The 18,154-nt window shown below is 44.6% G+C and overlaps 1 protein-coding gene across 4 annotated transcripts; it reads right to left on the reverse strand.

The window, feature by feature from the left end:
• Positions 1 to 2,456: 2,456 nt before the first annotated feature.
• On the reverse strand, positions 2,457 to 16,325 carry LOC111960973 (SUMO-activating enzyme subunit 2). Of its 4 annotated transcripts, none has more exons than XM_070442991.1 (17): positions 16,174 to 16,325; positions 13,969 to 14,052; positions 13,416 to 13,486; positions 13,221 to 13,285; positions 12,314 to 12,414; positions 12,005 to 12,126; positions 11,750 to 11,817; positions 11,483 to 11,604; positions 11,230 to 11,329; positions 10,880 to 11,028; positions 10,611 to 10,704; positions 9,859 to 9,971; positions 7,144 to 7,299; positions 6,604 to 6,700; positions 4,184 to 4,289; positions 3,962 to 4,104; positions 2,457 to 3,749 (listed from the first exon to the last, which is right to left on the reverse strand). In XM_070442991.1, exons 3-17 carry the CDS (start codon positions 13,418 to 13,420, stop codon positions 3,550 to 3,552), a joined length of 1,641 nt encoding a protein of 546 aa, XP_070299092.1. In that variant the 5' UTR covers positions 13,421 to 13,486; positions 13,969 to 14,052; positions 16,174 to 16,325; the 3' UTR covers positions 2,457 to 3,549. The 4 variants fall into 4 exon arrangements, with proteins under 4 accessions (XP_070299092.1, XP_023838890.2, XP_070299093.1 ...); XM_023983122.2 differs by having other exon boundaries at positions 16,124 to 16,325; XM_070442992.1 differs by lacking the exons at positions 13,416 to 13,486; positions 13,969 to 14,052; positions 16,174 to 16,325 and adding an exon at positions 12,590 to 12,651.
• Between the last annotated feature and the right edge of the window lie 1,829 nt (positions 16,326 to 18,154).

Raw genomic sequence — 18,154 nt, forward strand, 5'->3', positions numbered from 1 at the left:
TTTCGTCAAAAACAACTTTATCGAAGGAGTGGCTTTGGCCTGCACATGCGCAGTTTGGCGCGAGACGACCGTTAGAAACACACGACCGTTAGAAACACGTCATCGGACTACACATGAGTTTAGCTAGCCAATATCGCCATGCCATTGTCTACAAGTGTTTTAGCATATCTTCATACTATATTATAAACCGGGTGGTTTGAGACCTGAATGCTGATTGGCTGAAAACCGTGGTATATCAGACATCATAAACTGGGTGTTCGAGCCAAGAATGCTGATTGGCTGACAACTGTGTTATACCATGGGTATGACAAAACACTTATTTTTACTGCTCTAATTAAGTTGGTTAACAGTTTATAATAGCAATAAGGCACCTCGGGGTTTGTGGTATATGGCCAATATACCACAGCTACAGGCTGTGTCCAGGCACTCTGTTGTCATGCTTAAGAACAGCCCTTAGTATATTGGCCATATACCACACCTCCTCAGGCCTTATTGCTTAAGTATACAACAGGCAGGTCTAATCCTGGATGCTGATTGGTTAAAACCACATTCCAACTGGTGTCTATTCCACAAGTTACCACCGGCTAAAGATATGACATTGAAATGCCTATTTACTCTGTTCCATCTCACTGCGCAATCCACTGTCTCATCAGCCCAACCAGGCAATTTATAAACTTGATCTCCACTATAAAAAGCATCTAGATATTATCTCCGATTTCTTTTTCTTTTAGACTAGCATTTGATTTAACAGCGGAGATTAATATAAACCTTGCGGTCTGTCTCTGACATTTGAATTTCAATATTGAAACAATGTTGCAATCTCCAGCTGTCCCATAGTAATAAAGTGTTGGGATCAGACAGACAGACAGGCAGGCAGGCTTGCAGCTTTTCTCAGCCAGTTGAATTCATGAATCAGCTGGCATCATTTTTATGGATATATATATATATATATATATATATATATATATATACACTGCTCAAAAAAATAAAGGGAACACTTAACACAATGTAACTCCAAGTCAATCACACCCTGTGAAATCAAACTGTCCACTTAGGAAGCAACATTGATTGACAATAAATGTCACATGCTGTTGTGCAAATGAAATAGACAACAGTGAAATGATAGGCAATTAGCAAGACACCCCCAATAAAGGAGTGTTCTGCAGGTGGTGACCAAGACCACTTCTCATTCCTATGCTTCCTGGCTGATGTTTGGTCACTTTTGAATGCTGGCGGTGCTTTCACTCTAGTGGTAGCATGAGACGGAGTCTACAACCCACACAAGTGGCTCAGGTAGTGCAGCTCATCCAGGATGGCACATCACATGCGAGCTGTGCAAGAAGGTTTGCTGTGTCTGTCAGCTAGTGTCCAGAGCATGGAGGCGCTACCAGGAGACAGGCCAGTACATCAGGAGATGTGGAGGAGGCGTAGGAGGGCAACAACCCAGCAGCAGGACCGCTACCTCCGCCTTTGTGCAAGAGTAGGTGGAGCACTGCCAGAGCCCTGCAAAATGACCTCCAGCAGCCACAAAGTGCATGCGTCTGCTCAAACGGTCAGAAACAGACTCCATGAGGGTGGTATGAGGGCCCGACGTCCACAGGTGGGGTTGTGCTTACAGCCCAACACCGTGCAGGACGTTTGGCATTTGCCAGAGAACACCAAGATTGGCAAATTCGCCACTGGCTCCCTGTGCTCTTCACAGATGAAAGCAGGTTCACACTGAGCACATGTGACAGACGTGACAGAGTCTGGAGACGCCGTGGAGAACGTTCTGCTGCCTGCAAACATCCTCCAGCAGACGGTTGGCAGTGGGTCAGTCATTGTGGGGTGGCATTTCTTGGGGGCCGCACAGCCCTCATGTGCTCGCCAGAGGTAGCCGAGATGAGATCCTCAGACCCCTTGTGAGACCATATGCTGGTGCGGTTGGCCCTGGGTTCCTCCTAATGCAAGACAATGCTAGACCTCATGTGGCTGAGGGTGGTCAGCAGTTCCTGCAAGAGGAAGGCATTGATGCTATGACTGGCCCGCCCGTCCCCAGACCTGAATCCAATTGAGCACATCTGGGACATCATGTCTCGCTCCACTCACCAACCCACATTGCACCACAGACTGTCCAGGAGTTGCGGATGCTTTAGTCCAGTGTCTGGGGGAATCCCTCAGGAGACCATCCGCTACCTCATCAGGAGCATGCCCAGGCGTTGTAGGGAGGTCATACAGGCACGTGGAGGCCACACACACTACTGAGCCTAATTTAGACTTGTTTTAAGGACATTACATCAAAGTTGGATCAGCCTGTAGTGTGGTTTTCCACTTTAATTTTGAGTGTGACTCCAAATCCAGACCTCCATGGGTTGATAAATTTGATTTACATTGATCATTTGTGTGATTTTGTTGTCAGCACATTCAACTACGTAAAGAAAAAAGTATTTAATAAGAATATTTCATTCATTCAGATCTAGGATGTGTTATTTTAGTGTTCCCTTTATTTTTTTGAGCAGTGTATAATCTTGAATCCCAAATAAAACAGTATTGGACATGATCCAGATATTAGGCGGGACTTGCAAAGCGTATAACAGCACAATACATCTGACAGTTTCATGCGCTACAGTACATGCAGCACATACAGTTGAAGTCGGAAGTTTACATACACTTAGGTTGAAGTCATTGAAACTCGTTTTTCAACCACTCCACAAATTTCTTGTTAACAAACTATAGTTTTGGCAAGTGAATTAGGACATCTACTTTGTGCATGACAAGTCATTTTTCCTGAAGCTGGACTCATATCTCCCTCACCAGCTGTCAGAGCAGCTCACAGATCACTGCACATAGCCCACCCAACTACCTCATCCCCATACTGTATTTATCTTGCTCCTTTGCACCCCAGTATCTGTACTTGCACATTCATCTTCTGCATATCTATCACTCCAGTGTTCAATTGCTATATTGCAATTACTTCACCACCATGGCCTATTTATTGCCTTTACCTCCCTTATCCTACCTCATTTGCACACACTGTATCAACTTTTTCTACTATATGTTTGTTGATTCCATGTGTAACTCTGTGTTGTTGTGTGTCAAACTGCTTTGCTTTATCTTGGCCAGGTTGCAGTTGTAAATGAGAACTTGTTCTCAACTAGCCTACCTGGTTAAATAAAGGTGAAAAAAATAAAAAAGCACATTACTAATGCTACGGGGAAATGGGATGCATGGGAGGGGGAGATTTGCTTTGAATGCCTATTGCAGTTGCAATTCACCTGCTTCCACAGTGGAGAAATTCTAGCTGTATCACCTTAAAATGTTTCTTTCAGCCTCCCCAAAAAAACATACCCGACTTGTGACAATACATTATATATTTAAAAAAATCTAAAATATTTTATCACAAATAGATGAAATGTATCAAACTTTCCACTGTAAACAGTACTCTGTTGACCCCAAATAATAACCAGAAAACTTAAGTTTTGTACATTATTATTTACAAACGTTTGGTAAGAGGAACGGCGTATGAAAACAGTTCCCTTCTTCTAACGGGGGGAGGTGTAGAGAGACATGCTAGTCCAGCGCAATGATGTCATTATCATCATCAGCTGAGGGTTGGCTCAGGTGTTGGCGCTTAGCTGAGGCCTCGCCTGTCTCAGCATCATGGAGCTTCCTCTTGTGGCTTCCTGACTCCATGCTGACAGCCATAGTGCTAGAGGACGGCGCCTCCTCGTCTGAATCAACTAGCAGAATGTCATTCTGTTCAGCAGGGGCTAAGAGGTGAAAGGAAAGCAAGAGGAAAACCAAGTCAGATTTACCTGTACCCCTTTAGAGTTTACATTCAGCTACAGAAGAAACATCGCCTCATTCTTAGCACTATAAACAGATGGTTTAAGGACCGGACTGATTACTTATGACCAGGATTTGAATTATCAGATGTAGTCTAAAATAGTCAATTTCTGTAGACAATGTCAGTTTTGCTCACCTTTGGAAGAGGTGGACGGTTCTGCAGATTCTTTGTTGCCATTGGCAACGTTCTTTCCCTCTTCTTGTGACCTGGTTGGGGTTGGGGCCTTGTCAGGGGCGTCACCCACCACCTCAAATTCCACATCCTTCTCCAAGTCTTCACTTTTTCAACAGAAATACATTTACATTAGGGAAATACAAAGGCAAATACAGCACACAGAGAAATATATCCTTCTCTTACCAGTGAATCACATTAACCAGGAGTGTGTAATCCTGCAGAAAGTCATCCACTTGCAGACGGCTGCCATTTCGAATCCCAAAGTCAGACAGGAACTTGCAGTTGTTTGCTATGAGAAGAGAATGGTGCGTGAAAAGATTTGTATACTGATGATAAGAGTATACCGTTTAGGGGTGGGCACAGTTAATCAAATATCCCAGACGTTAGTATTGGATTATTTGCAAGAGTATTCATGTTGGTGATCATGTGCCCACTGAAGCCGCTTGTTTATAGCTGATAGAAGTGCAACCCGGTGTGGTCTGCTGCAATAGCCCTCTACAAGGTGTGGGATGCTGGCCCATGTTGACTCCCAAAGCCTCCCACAGTTGTGTCAAGTTGGCTGGATGTCTTTTGGGTGGTTGACCATTCTTGATACACATGGGAAACTATTGAGCGTGAAAAACCCAGCAGCGTTGCATTTCTTGACACAAACCAGTGCGCCTGGGCTGGCACCTGCTACCATACCCCGTTCAAAAGGCACTTAAATATTTTGTCTTGCCAATTCACCCTCTGAATGGCATACATACACAAGCCATGTCAACTGTTTCAAGGCTTTAAAAGAAAATACTATTTAACCGGTCTCCTTGTTATTCAGTCTGTTTAGGCTCTAAAGATCATATCACTCACCTATTTTAAAAGACACATAGGCTGTGAAAACTGGTAAGAACCGGTTTTTGTTTGTGTTAATGCTTTAAGGGAGTAGAGCTAAGAATCTCATCTCTCATGTAAGCTTGCCTCCCTCTTGGAGGGGTAAGCAGTTCGGGGAGTGCCTCAATTAGCCTTGCTAGCTGGCTTAGTTGGCTAGCTACTTTATGTCGATTTGATGTACAGTGGCAAGAAAAAGTATGTGAACGCTTTGGAATTCTGGACTTCTGCGTAAATTGTTAACAAAATTTGATCTGATCTTCATCGAAATCACAGACAGTCTGCTTAAACTAATCACACAAATTATTGTATTTCTCTTGTCTATACTGAATACATAATTTAAACATTCACAGTGTAGGTTGGAAAAAGTATGTGAACCCCTAGGCTAATGACTTCTCCAAAAGCTAATTGGAGTCAGCTAACCTGGAGTACAATCATTGAGACCAGATTGGAGATATTGGTTAGAGCTGCCCTGCCCCCCCCAAAAAAGCTCTCAATTTGAGTTTGCTATTCACAAGAAGCATTGCCTGATGTGAACCATGCCTCGAACAAAAGAGATCTCAGAAGACCCAAGATTAAGAATTGTTGACTTGCATAAAGCTGGAAAGGGTTACAAAAGTATCTCTAAAAGCCTTGATGTTCATCAGTCCACAGTAACACACATTGTCTAAAGTTGAGTTGTTTGGAAGAAACACACAACACTGTGTGGAGAAAAAGAGGCACAGCACACCAACATCAAAACCTCATCCCAACTGTAAATTATGGTGGAGGGAGCATCATGGTTCGGGGCTGCTTTGCTGCCTCAGGGCCTGGACACCTTGCTATCAATGACAGAAAAATGAATTCAAGTTTATCAAGACATTTTGCAGGAGAATGGAAGGCTATCTGTCCACCAATTGAAGCTAAACAGAAGTTAGGTGATGTAACAGGACAACAACCCAAAACACAAAAGTAAATCAACAACAGAATGTCTTCGACAGATGAAAATACGCCTTCTGGAGTGGCCCAGTCGGAGTCCTGACCTCAACCCGATTGAGATGCTGTAGCATGACCTCAAGAGCGCTTCACACCAGACATCCCAAGAATTTTGCTGAACTGAAACAGTTTTGTAAAGAGGAATGGTCAAAAATTCCTCCTGACCGTCTGATCCGCAACTACAGAAAACATTTGCTTGAGGTTATTGTTGCCAAAGTAGGGTCAATCAGTTACTAAAACCAAGGGTTCACATACTTTCCCCACCCTGTTCTGTGATTGTTTACACGGTGTGTTCAATAAAGACATGAAAACGTATAGTGTGTTATTAGTTTAGGCAGACTGCGTTTGTCCATTGTTGTGACGTAGATGAAGATCAGATCAAATTATGACCAATATATGCAGAAGTCCAGGTAATTCCAAAGGGTTCACATACTTTTTCTTGCCACTGTAGTTAAAACAGGCACTACCAGATGGTATGATAGATAACCTATAGCAGCAAGTTTGTCAAACTAGCATGACTATGGCTACTTTCACTCTCCATCCCATCTCACATATTCCGGCCCCTGCCATTTCCCCACACTGCTGCAGCTCTCACTTGTCACGCAGCAAACAAAATATGTTTTACAAAAAAAAACAGAATGTCATGATATTATTCGAACAGTACACACATTTCAAATGCAAACCCTTAACTGTTGAGTGCAATATGCAGTCCTCTACTGGTCTCCTTTGGGACAGTCTGATAATATTCTGTGATTGCCTCATACCTTCTGTTTCACCCTCCTCAGAGGAGATAAGGATTGTCCCTTTCCCATCCTCGATCTGCACATCTGGCGCCACCATCCCAAACTTCTCCTTTAATATCTAACACAAAGAAACAAGAATCTTTCCCTGAACACATGGTTATGGGGCGGCAGGTAGCCTAGTGGATAGAGCGTTGGACTAGTAACCGAAATGTTGCAAGATCGAATCCCCAAGCCGACAAGGTAAAAATCTGTTGTTCCACCCCTGAACAAGGCAGTTGTTCCTAGGCCGTCATTGAAAATAAGAATTTGTTCTTAACTCACTTGCCTAGTTAAATAACGGTATTAAAAAAATATAGATGCTGATCACATGTCACGTTTGCAACAATGAAACAAGATTGGTTTTGTTTAGATTTTACATGCAACCCTCTAGTCAATATCTACATTGCTTTATCTCTGCCTCCCTGGTCAAAAATGTCTATCAGTCTGTGCATTTGTCTGGCTTTATCAGTCTGATTGTAAGCATGGTTACATGCAAAAAGGAGCCAAAGAGCCATGCATTACCTTGTCTTGAAGGGCCAGCACATGAGTTTTGTGCACATTCAGTTTGACTGTGACTTCTGGCTTGCTGGCGCACACATAACAGTTGGCACTGGGTGGGTCCAAAGCACACAGAACCAGCAACTTTTTCCTGGGGTTGGGCTGCTTGTTCAGGAAGATCTAGGAATACAATACAGGAATAGTTTTCAGATCACATTAGATATACACTAAACAGCCATAAGTTGCCATTAAAATTATTCACAAGGTATCTGCAAGTTCAATGACATTTTTAAAATGGCACTTGGAATGCCATTTAATACCAACTTGGTGTCTGCACGCACCACACGCCAATATTCCTCTCCAGAAATGAGCACATATTGGCAAAAAGTTGTATTTTTGGGGGCTGACTCTTTCACCAAAAGGCTACAGCCTACATGGCTTATATTATCAGGCAGGTGTGCCATTTTAGGCTTACTGATGTAGCATAGTGGCTAGGCTATAGATGGGTAAAGCATGGGGTTGCCCATCTGCATTTGTTTAGGTTACCCCGATGGGCTAATCATTTTTATCACCTTTATTTATCTAGGCAAGTCAGTTAAGAACAAATTCTTATTTAGAATGACGGCCTACCGCGGCCAAACCCTAACGACGCTGGACCAATTGTGTGCCGCCCTATGGGACTCCAATCACAGCCGGGTTGCGATACAGCCTGAAATTGAACCAGGGTCTGTAGTGACGCCTCTAGCACAGATGCAGTGTCTAGATCACAAACTAAGTGTTCAGAATTTTGGGTTCGATACCAAAACCAGCCTAGTATAATGATACTCAATATCATAATGATACCACTGTGAAAAAATGCCTTAAAGTCAAATATCCTGCACTATTACTCTCCATCTGGAGAGCTAGGCCACACAGGAGTCAGATTAAAAAGGTCCTGTTGAGCAGTGTGATAGAGTAGAGCTGGAACAAAAGTCTACACACTCAATAGCTGAGGTATTATGCTATAACAGCCTACAACCAAAAAGTTGAATAAATAATTCCTTCATTCCGTGAATCAGGTATAAAATGGCTATACTTCGAAGCAAGGTAGTTAAGCGGGAGAGCGCTAGACTGACTTTTTCCATTGCCAAGTAAGACATTTCAACTAACATGTTCAGGGAACGCATGATGGCTATTTTATGTGCAGCATGTCAAAACAGGATCCAGAATAATTACATTTATTTTTGGCCCAGAGAGATTAATTTTTCATTGTTTGTGCATATTGGCCTAGGCCATGTCTATATGCTACATAAATCTAATGTTATGGTCACATGTGCCAAATACAACAGGTGTAGAATTTACAGTGAAATGCTTGCTTACAATCCCTTTAACAATGCAGAGTTAAATTATAAAAATAGTAACAAGAGGAATGATCAATGCCAAGCGCGGCTGGATTGGTGTAAAGTTCACCGCCATTGGACTCTGGAGCAGTGGAAACACATTCTCTGGGAATGATGAACCACGCTCCGGCAGTCTGACAGACGAATCTGTGTTTGGTGGATGTCAGGAGAACACTACCTGCCGAATGCTTTGTGCCAACTGTAAAGTTTGGTGGAAGAGGAATAATGGTCTGGGGCCGTTTTCCATGGTTTGGGCTAGGCCCCTTAGTTTCAGTGAATGGAAATCTTAACGCTACAGCATTCAATTACATTCTAGACAATTCTGTGCTTCCAACTTTGTGGCAACAGTTTGGGGAAGGCCCTTTCCTGTTTCATGAAATTGCCCATGTGTACAAAGCGAGGTTCATACAGAAATGGTTTGGCGGGATCGGTGTGGAAGAAGATAACTGGCCTGACGCGCCCTTGACTTTTTAAGGACCCACAGTTGCACTGCAACCATCACGGCTACTATTACAGGGAATGATACAAAATGACAGGCAGGTAAGAGGGCTACACCAAAACCTTTCCTCCCCAAATGTATTTTGAAATAAATGCTGTGTTGTGTACTTAAAATTATATGAGTTTTGAAAATAGTTCCCCATACCTACTGTCAAACTTCCCCTGGGGTGTATTCATTAGTCGCACACCATAGCAAAACGTTTAGCAACGGAAGCGGTTAGATCTAAACGGAAAGCGGTTTGCAACAAACAAGAGTTTCTATTGGACAAGTTCAGGTTTGTCCTGTTTGGTTCCTAGTTAATATGACAAAATGTAGGGCCTCCCGGGTGGCGCAGTGGTCTAGGGCACTGCATCGCAGTGCTAGCTGCGCCACCAGAGTCTCTGGGTTCGCGCCCAGGCTCTGTCGCAGCCGGCCGCGACCGGGAGGTCCGTGGGGCAACGCACAATTGGCATCGCGTCGTCCGGGTTAGGGAGGGTTTGGCCGGTAGGGATATCCTTGTCTCATCGCGCTCCAGCAACTCCTGTGGCGGGCCGGGCGCAGTGCGTGCTAACCAAGGGGGCCAGGTATACGGTGTTTCCTCCGACACATTGGTGCGGCTGGCTTCCGGGTTGGAAGCGCGCTGTGTTAAGAAGCAGTGCGGCTTGGTTGGGTTGTGCTTCGGAGGACGCATGGCTTTCGACCTTCGTCTCTCCCGAGCCCGTACGGGAGTTGTAGCGATGAGACAAGATAGTAATTACTAGCGATTGGATACCACGAAAATTGGGGAGAAAAATGGGATAAAATTTTAAAAATATATATATTACAAAATGTTTGAAGGCTTACAACCAACCTTAGCAGAAAGGATCACTCCTGATTTCTCACCGTGCGACACTGCTCCACATCTCCTGAAAGAATCTTCAGAGCCTCCAGCACTATGAGGCCAGCAATGACTGCATTGGTCGTGGCAATCGCTGGGATGATGTTCCCTGCCATGGCTGCAAGGAACAATTTACAACACGTCAAAAAGCTTACTAGGGCCTCCCGGGTGGCGCAGTGGTCTAGAGCACTGCATCGCAGCGCTAGCTGTGCCACCAGAGACTGGGTTCACGCCCAGGCTCTGTCGCAGCCGGCCGCGACCGGGAGGTCCGTGGGGCGACGCACAACTGGCCTAGCGTCGTCCGGGTTAAGGAGGGTTTGGCCGGTAGGGATATCCTTGTCTCATCGCGCACCAGTGACTCCTGTGGCGGGCCGGGCGCAGTGCGCGCTAGCCTCGTAGCCAGGTGCACGGTGTTTCCTCCGACACATTGGTGCGGCTGGCTTACAGGTTGGAGGCGCGCTGTGTTAAGAAGCAGTGCGGCTTGGTTGGGTTGTGTTTCGGAGGACGCATGGATTTCGACCTTCGTCTCTCCCGAGCCCGTACGGGAGTTGTGATGAGACAAGATAGTAATTACTAACAATTGGATACCACGAGATTGGGGAGAAAAAAAATGGGGTAAAATTCTAATAAAAAAATAGCTTACTAGGAAACAGACCTAGCAAAATTGTAATCAAAAGTAAAATCACTTGTATTAATAATAAATCAAAATAACTTTATTTTACAAACGCTAGACAGCACTTCACTCAAATATACCCACACTTGATGTCAAAACGGCTCTTCATGTTCATGCTGAAAATATACATGCGCAGGTTGGCGGCTGCTGTCACAAAGTCCATCGCTGGAGGGTCATCCTAACAACAAGAGAAGGAAGACAATCAAATGGACTGCCAAAAAACTTGCAATGCAACTTTAAGCTTAAACTATGAGAGCATCATCTTCTCCGGTCTGTTGTACCTTGATAATATATTGTGTTCCAGTTTAGACCCTGCAGTTACCCATCCAAATCCATTCCCTGTGTGTCCTCACCTTGTCCCACACAAGCTCTGCTCCATCCCCTTTGTCAGCCAGCATGGAGCGCAGGGTTTCCACGCTGCGAGAGAAGAGCTGGCAGTAGCCTGCCACACCAAACACCTGCTGGTCCTTCAATCCCGTCCCAGTCACCCTCTGGGGACACGCTATCACACAACCAGAGAGAGAGAAGGAGAGAATGACAAACCTAAACATCAAAGCAACTATAACAAGACCAGAAAACGAATCAGAAAATCTTCAAATTCAATTCGTAGAAGATTTTCTAATTAACTGTCTTTGAAGCAGAGAGAAAAAAAATATGTCTAATTCAAATTGGAGCAATATAATATAGGATGCTAATATCTTACTAAGTTTCTGATGCTCAAGCAAATCCAGAGGCAGTGGGGCTTTCCTCTTCTTCCACAGCTTGTCCATGGTCAAGAGGTACTGGATGTCATCTTTAAAAAGCTGGAGGACCACACAAATAGTCCTGGACTAGTAACTATTTCTATACATTTTAATAACCATAGCTTAGGGTAATAAGCTACTTGACAACAAGACATGGGGCCACATTCAAGCAGTCCTCTAGTAAATGCTTGGTCACCCTTTAGCCTACAGTACCTTGTTGAAGAGTTTGACTGGGTCGTAGCCAGTGGAACGTGCCCAGTCCTTAGTGGACACACGTTTGATGTCTCCATCCTGGTCAGATGCTGTGGCTCGGGCTTCAGTGTCTACAGGGTTCCCTGGGAATAGGCAACAAATATCCAATGGCATATATTATTATCCCAATGAAGCCCAGAGTACACACGACTCAGTCTCAGTCCTCTGGTTCATGGAGGCCAGGGAGAGTGGCAGTTGGAGAATGTTCAAGTGTTTTGTTATACTCACATGAAAGCTCTGGGTCAGCTGTGTCAGGGGACACCTCTTGATCTGCATCTTCCTCTCCAAAAAGCTGGCTGAGGTGGAGATGAAGATAGAACTGGATTGTCAATACCATGGACGTCAGCTCAACCAACCTGATAGCAATAACAGATCTCCGCCAGGAATCCCATCATTAACCCCCTATTGGGTAAAATGAAAAATCATGACCTACTTCTCAATTGTTTACTACCAGAGAGATACAAGCACTTTTACTAGACTTACTTGAAGAGGTACTTGGCCCACACAATGCAATGTATGGGCTCAGATGGGGTGTTACGAATGGTGCAGCCAGGGAAGGTTTTCTGTGTGGGTTTGGGCTGGCACTCATAGCACTCAGTAAGACCCTGTAGTGTGTAATAGCAAGAAGAGGGAGGTGGTTGTTATTATGCGTTATATTGGTGCTCAATATTAACAATTAGATGAATGGTACCACCGGTTGTGGTTGACAACTACGCACATGTGATTCACAATCAAACTGTTAAACTCATCCGAGACACTCATCCTTTGAGATGTTTTTAATCTGTGTCTTACCTTCTTAATAACGGTCACCTGCCCAAGGTAGCCAGCTGTGCCACYCTCAATAAGGGGAATGTCAGCTGCAAGACACATCCTGTTCACATGGTTACGAGCCGCTGCAAGGAAGAAAAGATTCAGCTGGCAGCAATGTTCCACAAATTATTATTTTTTTTATACATGTTTTATGCTCTTGTAGGAAGCAATCACTCCCCTACTGCTGACTACAAATGATCTATAACTGGGCTAATAACTCACTACTAAAAAAAAAAGATAAGAACAAAATGTGCACACCTGGCTACATGCAGCTCTTGCTTTGGTCTCAAAACAAACGCATCTACTCAGGACCGCTCATGCTGTAAACAGTTCAGTTTAAAGTAAATGCCACAGATCCATATATGGCATTGATCTATTTGCATATAGGCCTAATACAGCTCTGATTGGTTATGCTGCACCGGTCTGTGTAGAGTACGGTCTGAGTAGTGTGTGTCAATGCAATAGAATCCTACTCCGATGCGTTCTGCATACAACAAAATCTCTTGCATAGTTAGTTTTGCATACTTAGTCTTGCATAGTTCGATTTGTTTCAGTATGTTGCATTGAAAGGGGCTAATATTGCGTTGATTCAATCACAATTGCCAGAGTAATGGGAAACGTTGAGTGTTAACAGGGAAAACTCTAGAAAGTTGTGTGAAGTTCAATCTCGTGCTTCTCTCCATGGGCTTATATTTCTTCTGTGTGGCAGTCCACAGGAGCTGTACGGCAGTCTCGGGCTACTGTGCGCAGCTTAGAGAGTACATTGGCTGGCGGTAAGACAAGGACCATAATAATTGCGAAAAGATACCAAATATACTCCACAAATAGACAAATTGACTAGGGATCAGTATTGAGGGTTTCATTAGGAAGGCATGAGATCCCACTATACCTCGATTGTCCAAGGCATTCATGACAAGCATGAAGTTCCTGAAGAATTCCACATTGTAATCTGGACTGGGAAGGACAAAGGACCAAGGACATCTCAGTTTTCCCATCAGCAACTCATGGTGACAAACACACACAATAAAATATCATATGCACAAAGAACAATCATGCACATAACTACAGTAGCTAGTTGACTTACTTCATGATGCTGTCATGGTAGGCCGTGATATTGGCAGTAGGACAAAATTGCAGCACACTCTCTTTGGCCACCTGCAAGACAGCCACACGTTCATATATAGTAGGGGTTGGCAACAGGCAGCCCCCAAGAGTTAAGTAACAAAATAAAAAATATATAATAAATAAAATAAACGTAGCTTTGGGTCAAAAAGCCTAAATATCACCAGTTGTTCAGCTTAAAACAATTTTGATTAAGGAAATCTGCTCCCAAGTATTCCCATAAATAAAAAGAGACATGTGATTGTGTCTCAATGTAATCAAGGAATGAAATTGTTATTTTCAAATACAATCTATTTTGGGGCTTGAATTGTGGTAATTTGCAATGTGCAAATTGTTATAATTATGTTCCGGCATCGTGACTATCGGCACTGGGGAAAAATAACTACAATTCTAGTTGGCTTCCCCTGACATAGTATTCTGGTTGTATAGCTACATAGCCTACAGCAAAAGTGAGACTGGACCAAGAGGATCAAGCGGTGATGCATGTTTGTGAAAAGAAACATTGAGTTCCCTACCTGAGCCTTGGACTTCCCCACATGTTTCTTCTGGAACAGGAACTGTCTGTTCAGGTTGCTCACATCAATAATGTCCAGATCAATCTATAAGGAACAGATACAGCAAATTAAAATTCAAGTTAACAAGACAATTACAAATAACTACAAAAAAAGTACATCTTGATAGGTTCACTAAAGTGTGAATGTATGAAAGAATTTGCTACAAGCAGCAATGCATCTAGCTACCTAACAGAACTGCACATTATAAACACCTGAGGGGTAGAGTACAAAGCAAGAGCAATGACTGACCAACCCTACAGCTAAGCTGATTTACACTGAGCTACACATTTTGGAATGGCAGTGTCAGCCAGCCAATCAGCTCATTTGTTGTTCAACGCGACATGCCATAATGGCTGTTGTGGCTACTGCCAGCTAGTATGAGGACGAAAAGGGCAGTTTTCCAGGAAAAAGCAGCAGTATCTCAATCTTCGATGGAGCAGTGTCGATAAAGATAACATTTGGAGTGCAGTGGTATATTCCATCCCTGCATTGAGGTACATTTTCAGACCCATATCTCGCACCCATATCTCCACCGAGTCTACGGGTGCATTCGTAAATACTCTGTGCAGAATAACTGATGAATTTACAAACACAAAGCATCTGTTGAATATGACCGGTGACAATAAACGTCAGCAAAAATGTTAAATTAAATTGTCAACAGCACAGATAATCACTAACGACCTATATAACATGAAAACAGCCTAACCAGCTCTGCTAGGGCAAATCAAAATGTATTTGTAACGTCCTGAATAAAACAGGTGTAGACCTTACCGGAAATGCTTACTTACAAGCACTTAACCAACAATGCAGTTCAAGAAATAGTTAAGAAAATATTTACTAAATAAAGTAAAAAATAAAAAGTAACAATAAAATGACAATAACGAGGCTATATGCAGGGGGTACCGATACCGAGTCGACGTGCGGGAGAACAGGTCATTAGAGGTAATTTGCACATTTAGGTAGGGGTAAAGTTACTACGCATAGCTAATAAACAGCGAGTAGCAGCAGTGTAAAAACAGCCATTTGATGAATTCTTCAGCAGTCTTATAGCTTGGGGGTAGAAGCTGTTAAGGAGCCTTTTGGACATAGACTTGACGCTCCAGTACAGCTTGCCATGCAGTAGCAGAGAGAACAGTCTATGACTTGGGTGACTGGAGTCTGACAATTTTGTAATTTTCTTCCTCTGTAAAAATGGTCAGGGTGAAGTGTTCTCTCATTTGTGCCTGGAAGCAGTTGTCTAGCTAGACAACTCGACAGTTAGCTTGGGTGCTTGACTACAGTTGTGAGGCCAGAACGCCCAGATCAACCCTACTCCTCGGCCAGAGTCCAGTGTGCACTCTGAACGCTAAGAGAGCGAAACGCTCTAAATTTACAAACGCCCCGAGGGCACTCTGGCACTCCAGATTGAATTTAGTAACGCATTCTTTGCTTACGACCCAGATCGCACTGGAGATAATTTACGTAGCCATGATTGTATTCTGACCCCTGCTGCCAGGTGTAAACAAGCAGCTAACGTTAACTTGCCGAAATATTCGGCAATAACTTCATTTTCTAGAAAGAGCATGGTATATATAAATAAAAACTAGCCTTCAACAAACTGGTGTCGTGCCGAAAAGCAAACAGGTGTCGCACGGAGGGGCGCCACATTGAAACAAATTGCCAAACGGAAAACAGCAGACCAAAATTATTTCTGCTACTAAGATGAGTGAAATGTAGGCTAAACTGACAACGGATTGAAGAGCAGAAATCTCAACTAGCAAGCAAGTCGCAGCAATGAAGAACGCGAAGGGGGGAATATTCTAGCAGGGGGGAGATTTTCGGCACAACACCGGGAAAGATTAGAGACTCCTTAGTATTGACTAGCTAACGTTAGCAGACCACAAAGAAGTCAGAACATGGCGCGCAATTTACAATTTGGATGAAGTGACAACTGTTAACTAGGTAGTTTTCTGTTCATTCATGACTATGTAAAGAGATAACTTCACCACTTAAATATAGACAGGTCCATATGGACATGTTCGACTATAATTATTTTCAGATTAGCTAAATTTAACTAGCTAGGCCTTTCATATCACCCTGGCTGTAGCGGCAAGTGTCTGCCCCCTGCACGACTTACCACCTCTATATTTTTGAAACCGGTGAGAACAACATTTTTCAAGAGCTCACAGCCAATTCCTCCAGCTCCGACCACCAGCACCCGGCAAGTGGATAAGGAGTCAGCGAGCTCTTTTCGGAGAGACCCCTAGTTGTAACGGTACCATTGTTGACCGCTTCAAGACAGAAACTATAGAGGACGAGACAGTAGCTTCTTCCTTTGTGGATTTTATATGGCGGTTGGCAACCAACTTTAGGGTGAATTACCGCCACCAACTGGACAGGAGTGTGGACCAGAGACAGTGAAGGTCTAACTCCTACCCAATATCGTCCTGAGGACTTCCCTGCCCCCACCTTTTCCTGGATTTTATACAGGTTTCTTCCCTTACTCTCCCTGTTCCACAACTCTTGCCACTTATTTTTAACCACTGCTCTTAACCAACAACCTGCCCGCTTGACCCTATCCCCTCCTGTCTTCTCCAGACCATTTCCGGAGACCTTCTCCCTTACCTCACCTCGCTCATCAACTCATCCTTGACCGCTGGCTACGTCCCTTCCGTCTTCAAGAGAGCGAAAGTTGCACCCCTTCTGAAAAAACCTACACTCGATCCCTCCGATGTCAACAACTACAGACCAGTATCCCTTCTTTCTTTTCTCTCCAAAACTCTTGAACGTGCCGTCCTTGGCCAGCTCTGCTGCTATCTCTCTCAGAATGACCTTCTTGATCCAAATCAGTCAGGTTTCAAGACTAGTCATTCAACTGAGACTGCTCTTCTCTGTGTCACGGAGGCGCTCCGCACTGCTAAAGCTAACTCTCTCTCCTCTGCTCTCATCCTTCTAGACCTATCGGCTGCCTTTGATACTGTGAACCATCAGATCCTCCTCTCCACCCTCTCCGAGCTGGGCATCTCCGGCGCGGCCCACGCTTGGATTGCGTCTACCTGACAGGTCGCTCCTACCAGGTGGCGTGGCGAGAATCTGTCTCCGCACCACGTGCTCTCACCACTGGTGTCCCCCAGGGCTCTGTTCTAGGCCCTCTCCTATTCTCGCTATACACCAAGTCACTTGGCTCTGTCATATCCTCACATGGCCTCTCCTATCATTGCTATGCAGACGACACACAATTAATCTTCTCCTTTCCCCCCTCTGATGACCAGGTGCGCAATCGCATCTCTGCATGTCTGGCTGACATATCAGTGTGGATGACGGATCACCACCTCAAGCTGAACCTCGGCAAGAACGGAGCTGCTCTTCCTCCCGGGGAAGGACTGCCCGTTCCATGATCTCGCCATCACGGTTGACAACTCCATTGTGTCCCTCCTCCCAGAGCGCTAAGAACCTTGGCGTGATCCTGGACAACACCCTGTCGTTCTCAACTCACATCAAGGCGGTGACCCGTTCCTGTAGGTTCATGCTCTACAACATTCGCAGAGTACGACCCTGCCTCACACAGGAAGCGGCGCAGGTCCTAATCCAGGCACTTGTCATCTCCCGTCTGGATTACTGCAACTCGCTGTTGGCTGGGCTCCCTGCCTGTGCCATTAAACCCTACAACTCATCCAGAACGCCGCAGCCCGTCTGGTGTTCAACCTTCCCAAGTTCTCTCACGTCACCCCGCTCCTCCGCTCTCTCCACTGGCTTCCAGTTGAAGCTCGCATCCGCTACAAGACCATGGTGCTTGCCTACGGAGCTGTGAGGGGAACGGCACCTCCGTACCTTCAGGCTCTGATCAGGCCCTACACCCAAACAAGGGCACTGCGTTCATACACTCTGGCCTGCTCGCCTCCTACCTCTGAGGAAGTACAGTTCCCGCTCAGCCAGTCAAAACTGTTCGCTGCTCTGGCACCCCAATGGTGGAACAAACTCCCTCACGACGCCAGTCCAGGGAGTCAATCACCACCTTCCGGAGACACCTGAAACCCCACCTCTTTAAGGAATACCTAGGATAGGATAAAGTAATCCTCCTAACCCCCCCCCTCCCCCTTAAAAGAGTTAGATGCACTATTGTAAAGTGGTTGTTCCACTGGATATCATAAGGTGAATGCACCAATTT

This window comes from Salvelinus sp. IW2-2015, linkage group LG4q.1:29 (genome assembly GCF_002910315.2).
Source record: "Salvelinus sp. IW2-2015 linkage group LG4q.1:29, ASM291031v2, whole genome shotgun sequence".
Lineage (NCBI taxonomy): Eukaryota > Metazoa > Chordata > Actinopteri > Salmoniformes > Salmonidae > Salvelinus > Salvelinus sp. IW2-2015.